This window comes from Channa argus, chromosome 17 (assembly GCF_033026475.1).
Source record: "Channa argus isolate prfri chromosome 17, Channa argus male v1.0, whole genome shotgun sequence".
NCBI lineage: Eukaryota > Metazoa > Chordata > Actinopteri > Anabantiformes > Channidae > Channa > Channa argus.
In genome coordinates this window covers 12,007,878-12,016,945 of record NC_090213.1, presented here as the reverse complement: position 1 = coordinate 12,016,945, position 9,068 = coordinate 12,007,878, and the positions used below count along the sequence as shown (strand labels likewise).

Sequence of the window (9,068 nt, the reverse complement as noted above, 5' to 3'; positions counted from 1 at the left end):
GGTTAGCTAAGATGCAAAGATGAATACAATACAGTGGCGAAACCACTAGCTGAAGGAAGAAGTGTATCACAGAAACCAAGCCCCCTTTCTTCAGCAGTGAACCACATTTTCTGTCACCACTAATCTCACAGTACAGTACAGTACAGCCCCAATTTCCACTGCAGATCACTTTTGAGATGTATCTAAGAGTAAAAGATCACAGCTACATGTCAACACAAATCACAAACTGTCCAAATCATGAACCGATCACGATCCAACATATGTTTAAATACAACTCTCAACACTTATTAGTAAACATCCTTTATTAATAAATCTGATATGGGTTGTGATACAAAGAGGAACTGTACAGTATTTATTTACTTCTCTGATTGACAAGTTAAACTGATCTCTATCCTAGGCAATAGAAAGAATTACCAGACAAAAGAAACTGACTAGTTACTGTCTGTAAACCCTCTCTAGTCTCCAGGACCTGGTCTCAACTGAAAGAGAAAGACAGATAGAGAGAGAGAGAGAGAGAGAGAGAGAGAGAGAGAGAGAGAAAGAGAGAGAGAGAGAGAGACCAAAATGAGCAAATGACAGTGACATGCGGACAAGCACTTGCTTTGCAAAAAGGAAACTGTTGAAGAAACAAGCCTGGGGACAACTTCAAGGTATGTACGTTATGTATTTGTTAGTAATTTGCTCTCTCTCACTACACAAGTGCAGATATTGTAGTGTTATGACATTCAATTTAACTATAATAACAAGGAATGTTTTAATAAAAAAATTAATAAAAAGGTGTAGTTTAATAATATTATCAATGTTATCTTTTGATTTGGAAAAGTTAAAACAGTTCTGCCTTAAAGTCACACAGTTAATGGGAATCGGAACATTTACAGCAATTAACATAACAAATGGAGGGTGTGTGTCTGTTTAAAACTATTATGACATTATACACTAAAATAACTGTAAAGACAAAAGAACCCCTACAGTAGAACATGTGCCAATGAGATGGAACCAACTCAGGTTTAGTTTAGTGGGTTTTATGGGGAAAAAAGGTCTAATATCGCCATCACGGCAGTGTTATTTAAAGATAAGTTTGAATTCAATGTGTGATTGACCATGTTTCATGTTAGTGCTGACACATGCTGACATCAGAAGGAGTTCAACCAGCACTAAGATAAATGAAGTGGGAGTAGTCCAGGCTTCCTGCTTAGACTTAAATTATGTTTATGTAACTTTTTAAAATGCATCATTAATTATAAGTTTTGGCATAAACATAAATAACACTGCTTTCACACTGAGACAAAATACAGAGAGTTTATTGTACATTTCTGCATCTGTGTCTTGTCAGTTATTTTTAGAATTAAATTTTTCTCTATTTTTAACTGTGACATGACAATTTGCCTGTATCTTAAATGGTACATGCAAATAAGATCAAGCTGTAAACATTTTCCACTTCCTCTTTTGACATGCAAAGTGATACCAAACATAAAATTATAACTAGTGCATAAAAAACAACAAAGAGAGTCACTGATGATTTAGATATTTGGAAACGTTTTGAAACTTTTTTTATAGCACTGGGGATGAGCTCAGAGACCAGACTCTACAGTAGAAGGAGTGGAGACTGAAAACAGCTTCAGCAAAGCTCATGTGTTGTATCAGGTAAGCACAGACAAATGAGCATGATTGCATTCACACCTTTTATCTTCAGCAGGGACTGTGGTGGTGTTTCACACTATAAAACACAGCAGCACGTATTCAGCAGGTGCTTTAATGTCTTATTAAGTAAATAGTTTCAGTATTTTGTTAAAGAGGAGCCTCATTTACCCTTTTACACACAGGATGGGCTGCGCTTGCAGTGGAGAGAAACAGGTTACAGAGCGAAATTTCTACATAAGAAAGGCAAACTCTCAGGCCTCCAACTCAACAAATCATATAGTAAGTAAATTACATAGAGGATATTGCTTAGTTTACTTTATGTACTAATTGCAGACAATATAAGCGATTTACTCAAATCATTGGAATAAATCTATGTTCATTACTTTACATTACTGAGCAATTTTATTATTAACTTCCATTTTTTTTTGCTATTCTTAAGGCACAAAGTGGAAACAACTGTCCGAACGATGGTAAGGCAGTAAAGGCTACATATACAACACACTTCTGACCGAAAAATAAATGTATTTGACTGTTGCTGCGTAGAGAAGCATTAGCAGCAGTGAGAGGAGGGTTCTCTCGGTGATTAAAATCTTGGTTGGATTTCCTCTGCGATCTTTAGGGGAAAAGATGAGAAGAAAGTCATTTTTAAGTCACGGCAGAATTGCTCAGAGAAAAATGTAGAACTTAGTAAAACTGAACTAGGAATACAGTACAGTACTATGCACAGAAATTCACATCATTTGAAAAAAAAACGTATAAATATAGAATGACCACTAAAAAGTGATATTCTTTCTTGAACTTGCCTTTTTGTAAATAACTGTTTGTTCTTGACTTTAGATGAAATGATTTTTGTGGCACAACATGACTTCAAAGCAATGAATGAAAGTGATCTACCTTTTAAAAAGGGAGACAAACTCAAGATATTGCAAGAGTAAGTCTCATCCTATTGCCTGTTATTCAGTGTCTTTTCAGCAGCAATACAACTAATTGCGTAGTACTTCTAATTTGAAGACTTAAAAATAACCGGACATGTTTGTGTTGTTGTAGGAATGGAGAATGGTGGCTGGCGAAGTTGCTGGTGACTGGACAAGAGGGTTTCGTCCCAAGTAATTATGTAGCTAGAGCAGACACGCTGGAGGTGGAAAAGTAAGGGGCAGTTTTACAGATGACATTCATGGCAAATAAAAATTCATCACTGCCAAAAACCAAATGTGTCTGGGCTCTTAGAGATGTTTCGATTTTTTGATCTTACCTAGTAGGTACAGATGTTGTGTTTTGTGGTTCACTGTTCTGCAGATGGTTTTTCAAAGATGTGAGTAGGAGAGAAACTGAACGACTGCTATTGGCCCCTGGAAATAAACCAGGTTCCTTTCTAGTTCGTGAGAGTGAGACATGCAAAGGTGAGTACTGTCAGACTCTTTCTTTGATAATGGCACAAATTTCTGTAATTTCTTAAGCAAGACGTTTTCAGAGTCCTGTAAATATTAAACCCTACATGTCATTTGTTTTTCCCTTAGGGTCCTTCTCCCTGTCAGTCAGAGATCATGTAACTGAACAAGGTGATATGGTAAAACACTACAAGATTCGGTGTCTAGATAAAGGCGGCTTCTATATCTCACCCTCCAACACGTTCCCGACCCTACAGGAATTAGTTAAATACTACAGTCGTGAGTACTTTGATGAAAAGTTTTATGCTTACACCACTTAAAAAGAAGAGCACACATTTCAAAATGTTTCCTGATAGGAAATTACAACAGAATATGTTGATTTTGATGCTGATTCAGTATACACTTTTAAATAATAATATGTCTATGCTAAATTAAAAGGGGAAGTTAGACCCTTGTGATGCATTGTGCATTTCCTGTGTAAGAGGAGCGATAGTCTTTCCACTCCTGTGACTGAACCACAAGATAAGAAGGTCAAATCTCTAGAATGTGTGCCAACGCGCATGAATTTATGAGAAAGAACTACAGATATACAGCAGGCACTAAACTGCTTTCAAAATTATTTAAGGAAACTGGAGCTAATCTGAGCTTGATGTTTCACTAACTAAATTTAGTGCAGCACCAAAGAAAGAAGCAAAAACATTTTTCTTTATATTTGCATGTATTGTATTTGGCTGCAGGTACAGCAGATGGCTTGTGTCAGCGGCTGTATGCTCCCTGTAAGTCGCAGGCACCTCAGCAGCCATGGGCACACGATCAATGGGAGATTCCCAGAGAGACGCTGAAAATGGTGAAGAAATTAGGAGCAGGACAGTTTGGAGAAGTCTGGATGGGTGAGAGACGGCTACAGTAGGCTACTAACTGAGCTGGACGGTAAAGAATAGCGTGTTAAGCACCCAATTTGCATTCCCACTGCAGGTTACTACAAGAACACACTGAAGGTGGCTATTAAGACCTTAAAGGAGGGAACGATGGCACCCGAGGCCTTTCTCCAAGAGGCCAACTTAATGAAGCAGCTGCAACATGAACGACTGGTGCGCCTCCACGCTGTCGTCACTAAAGAGCCCATTCTTATTGTCACAGAGTTCATGATCCATGGTAAGCAAAATCTAGAGAACGTGAGAGACGGGGAGATTGTGGTGATCAAAACCCGCTGAGAGGCTGACACAAATAGGGATGTATCAAATTCACATTTTCATTCGCAACTAATCTGGTAATTTCCACTAAATGTTTCTCATGATGATATCTTCAGGATGCAGTGGCCACAAACGAATAATGTTCAAATATAATGCAGTTCAGCTCCTACTAATTAAAATCTTGTTGAACATTGATATAAAATTTTTATGAGACTGTGTAGGAGAGTCCATTTAGTCTTTAGTGATTTTTGAGCCACAAGCTACATTATTGTATTGGACAAAAGGTGGGGGACAAACTCTAGACTGAAGTAGAAGTATTTACAGTAGCAACACCAGTTCAAATTCTTTTCATGCACTTGAAATCACTTTAAGTACAAAAGTACAAATAAGTACAAATATATTTTTTTAACTATCATTTCTAACTGAGAAACTTGTAAAATGCACGAGTGAACGTAAGGTTACTTAATTCACGAGTCTAACACAGATTTGTTTAAAGTTTACCGGACCAATAACAGTTCTACAGAAATACGTGTTCTAAAATGTTCAGGCCTCGTTAACTCAGATTCGTGGTAAGAACGACTCCAAAAAGCGTTTTATTTCTGATAATTCCATTTGACAATCATAAAAACTTAAAATAAAATGATGTTCATGTGTTTATTTTCTTACATATACCCTTTAGTTAGTAACCAAGGTTGGTAAAAACACACTTTGCACAAACACACTCAAATGTAAAAATCTAGCAACAAAATTTTTAAAATGTAACAAAGAGAATAGATTCTTACCTAACACCTATGTTGAGGAGGAAACATTTTATTTGCCAACCCTGGCCCCTATTAAGCGGTAGTGGAATCTTATCTTCATCTACTTAGGTAAACCTGTAATTATCACTATGTACAAATACTCAAATACAAGTGAAGGTCCTGCATTAAAAACTTTACCTAATAAAAAGTGTAAAAACTAATAAAAAACAGTAAAGTATTCATTATGCAGAATAGCCCATTTCAGAATAATATGGATTTCAAATCTTAATGTATTAAGATAAAAATCGCAAAAGTTGCAAAAACATACTGCCTTAAAACAAATTTATCAATTTGTATTTGAATTTATCAGCCGATTACATTCTGCATTAACAATTTGCATCTGCAAAGAATCAAATGAAGCAGTCCAATGAAATTTCCCTATAAACTGTAGTGGAATAAAAGTAAAAGTAACCTGAAAAATACTGAAAAAAGTAGAAGAACTAAAAAAAAAGTACAGTGAGTAAATATAGTTTGTTTGTGGTGGGGACCAACACAGTTAACTTCACATTTAAACATTAATACACAACACCGCCAACTACACACATGCTTCGGTAATTGAAGGTTCGTTGCAATAACTGTGTTGTATGAATATATGTCTAATAATAACTTTTAATAATAACTTCAATAACATTCAGTTTACGTGATACCGTGTAACAGTAGAACGGCACTGTAGAAATGCGATAACTTCTGTGAAATGCCTTTCTATGCAATTGTAAGCAGAAGGTACTGCAAGACTACAATAATATCTAACTTGAATGATTTGCTGATACTTCTCTTAATCTCGTTTGCAGGATGTCTTCTGGACTTTCTAAAAACAGATGAAGGAAAAAAGCTAAAGCTAAATAAGCTGATAGATATGTCAGCGCAGGTGGGAGACCTTTCACTGTAACTGTATGCTCATGTTTGATTTTTTTAAAAAGCTGTGCAATCTCATAGGTGACATTTTTAACCCACGCCTTTATATGATATGCCATAATAAACGCATTTTTTTCCGAGTTAAGCTACGATACGTGTTTCCATTTTGCCTTAGCGCTTCCGTAAGTGTTTACCATATGTGCCTAAACATTTTTTTACCACTTCTGTGCTGTTGGTATTTTATTGACTCCTTTTCGCATCACCCTTAAAAAACAAAAACCTTATTGTTGACCTCAAAGTCTATTTATACACACAAGTTATTCTACAGTACCTCTTTGAATGTGTCTTATAGTTTGTCAGTGCTCATGATGTGAACACGTGGAAACTGTTAGCAGGAGCTGTGTGGTTTTTGTGGTGGGGCCTTTGCTCGTCTGGCTTGAAAGCCTCGCCCTACGTCAATTATTAACATCCGGACAGGAAATCATGCTATTTTTCCATCCACAGTGTGCTCCCTCAGAACTGTTGCCCCTCCAAAAAAAAGCATGTTGACTTCCTGAGAGTTGGCACATTTTTTCAAACCCACTTTACTGCCATTATTATACACATAGACTATATTTGCTTTAAAATTTTTATTAATTTCTTAGAACTAATTAATGAGTTTAAAACTCTGTTTTCTGATTTATTCTATTAAAAGTTGTTTCCTGTTTTCCTTTTGTCCTTTTTATCTGACAGATAGCTGAAGGCATGGCATACATTGAAAGAAAAAACTATATTCACAGAGACCTGCGTGCAGCCAACATACTGGTCAATGAAACCCTGCACTGCAAGATAGCAGACTTCGGACTGGCCAGGATCATCGAGACTGAGTACACAGCTCAGGAAGGTGCAGTACGGGCAAAATGAATGCATCCAAAATTATCATCTGGTCTAAGAAATCATTTTTAAAAGACGTTCAACAATACTGAATAATAAATCTATTCCTTAAAAAAGCAAAAACCTGATCAAACCCGACACAGACTAATAAAGGTCTATCCCCCTCTATAAAAATCACACAGTAGAATATCTCCAGGTGGTCGATAAGATTTTAGATAATGTCAGGGTTGCCAATTCACCCAATGTTAACAGGTTTAAACACACAGTCACACACACGGCATATTATCTACAGTCACCACCCAGTAACATGACGTCCCTTTTCTTGTTCTCACTCAATTTCGGATAACTAGGTGCTAAATTTCCCATCAAATGGACGGCTCCAGAGGCCATCAATTTCGGCACCTTCAGTATCAAGTCGGATGTCTGGTCCTTCGGGATCCTGCTCACAGAAATAGTCACTTATGGAAGAATTCCATACCCAGGTAATGCACGTATATATTTTTGTTTTGTAGGTTTTGTAGTGTAATTTGCTCAATGCCATTAATAAAAATCTATTATAATGACACAGTAGCTGCATTTTTCTACACAGGGATGACCAACCCAGAGGTGATCAGGGGCCTGGACAAATTATACAGGATGCCATCCCCGGAAGGTTGCCCTCAGGAACTCTATGACATTATGATGGTTTGCTGGAAGCAGAAGCCTGAGGATCGTCCAACCTTTGAATTTCTGCAGAACACTCTCAACGACTTCTTTATTGCCACGGAGGGACAATATGAGATGCAGCCATAATTAAGAGAAAAACAAAACGTTTCCTGCTGAAAACGCATGACGACAACAATGACAACAACAACATAAAATCCTAAATAGAGAAGTGAGACTTGAATGGACGCAGCCCAACTAAACTTCTTTATGACTGATACGTTTATGACTCATTTTTTTACATGTACGTTCTAAGTGAATGTAGAAGCAATTTCTGGCGTCTTCAGTTTGTAGCGGCTCGAACATTTGAAAATGTATCAAATTTACAAAGGAAGTGAAAAGGAAATGAACAAACAACAAAAATATTACACTGACTGCTAAATGGCTGCGACTCTTGATGACGGCGAGGAGAGATAAACGGACTGATATACGATGGATTAATATATGGAAATACAAATACTACACATACGTACATGATGTAAAAAGGCCTTTGGAACCGGGGCGGTCAACACAGGTAAAATTACAGACAAAACATTTGCATGGTACAAAAATGAGCAGCCTGAGATTACATGCACAATACTTTGCACTTTTTGTTAATTATTCAGTCATCCAGTAGCTTCATAAAAAAAAGGCTTTTTAAAGAGAATTTATTAGCAAAAAGGATTTTGTAAATAAAGATATTTGCATTATTTAGAATTTGGGTTTGTTCTTAAATTTCTTTTGTTATTTAATGCCTACATTTTTTTTTTATTTGGAAAATCATGTTTTTACAAAAACCTCTGAAAATAACAACACATTTTTCAGAAGTGTTTTTCCAACTGCTTTTTGGTCACAAAAATGTCAACATTGTGATTGTGAAAGAAAGCGATGCACTAAGTGTCATAAGAATAAAGGCTTTCTATGCACAGACACATGCCGTACAAATATAAAAATCCCACAGGTCCTTTTGCAGCATTTAAGACTGAAGGAAAGTCTTGGGCTAATTTTAGTTTAACATACCACACGTGTGAATGACAGGAAATGCAACAAGGTGCTATTTAATAACCTAAAGATAAAACACTACAGTACCTTTACAGTAAAATGAAAATTTACCCCATCAAGTGTGCAAGACTGCAGCAGTTTAAAGGAAGCCTTTAATAGTAACGGATCTAACTAAATTACAGCGGTTTTGATCCTCTAACTAAACCCTCCCTGGGGGACCGAGGCAGTATCTTGAACATAAGAGAATGGAGTGGTCGGGGCAGCCAGGGATTAAACCCTGCTATTTCCTAAATGGATAGGAAACAGGAAGTGCGTGTCAGCATTCCTGAAATCCCACACAGCTAGAATGTCCCCACATGCCACATTTGTTTAAGTTGTTACATATTTTGCGCTTCAAAACATCTTTTTGGTTGGTTGACAGACATTTGTAAGTGATCATTAATACACAGAAATACACACAGAAGATGCTTCATCATCACACTTAAGTATGAGGAAGTGCAGAAAGTTGACAAACTGACAACTGTTCACTGTTGACAAACTGTTTGCCAACTGACAAACAGTAGATACTGTAAGACAATAGCAAGTGTGCTATTTTTAATTTCTTATAGGGTTATTTTCAGTAATGCATTCCAGCA

General features: G+C 36.7%; 1 protein-coding gene across 1 annotated transcript; it reads left to right on the top strand.

Annotated features, from left to right (window-relative positions):
• Positions 1-498: 498 nt before the first annotated feature.
• Positions 499-8,148, top strand: blk (BLK proto-oncogene, Src family tyrosine kinase). Its single transcript, XM_067481538.1, has 14 exons — positions 499-650; positions 1,558-1,644; positions 1,824-1,920; positions 2,081-2,111; positions 2,479-2,572; positions 2,689-2,787; positions 2,938-3,041; positions 3,159-3,308; positions 3,767-3,919; positions 4,005-4,184; positions 5,814-5,890; positions 6,610-6,760; positions 7,101-7,232; positions 7,340-8,148. The coding sequence occupies exons 2-14, from the start codon at positions 1,631-1,633 to the stop codon at positions 7,540-7,542; spliced, it is 1,485 nt and encodes a 494-aa protein (XP_067337639.1). The 5' UTR covers positions 499-650; positions 1,558-1,630; the 3' UTR covers positions 7,543-8,148.
• The last annotated feature ends 920 nt before the right edge of the window (positions 8,149-9,068 follow it).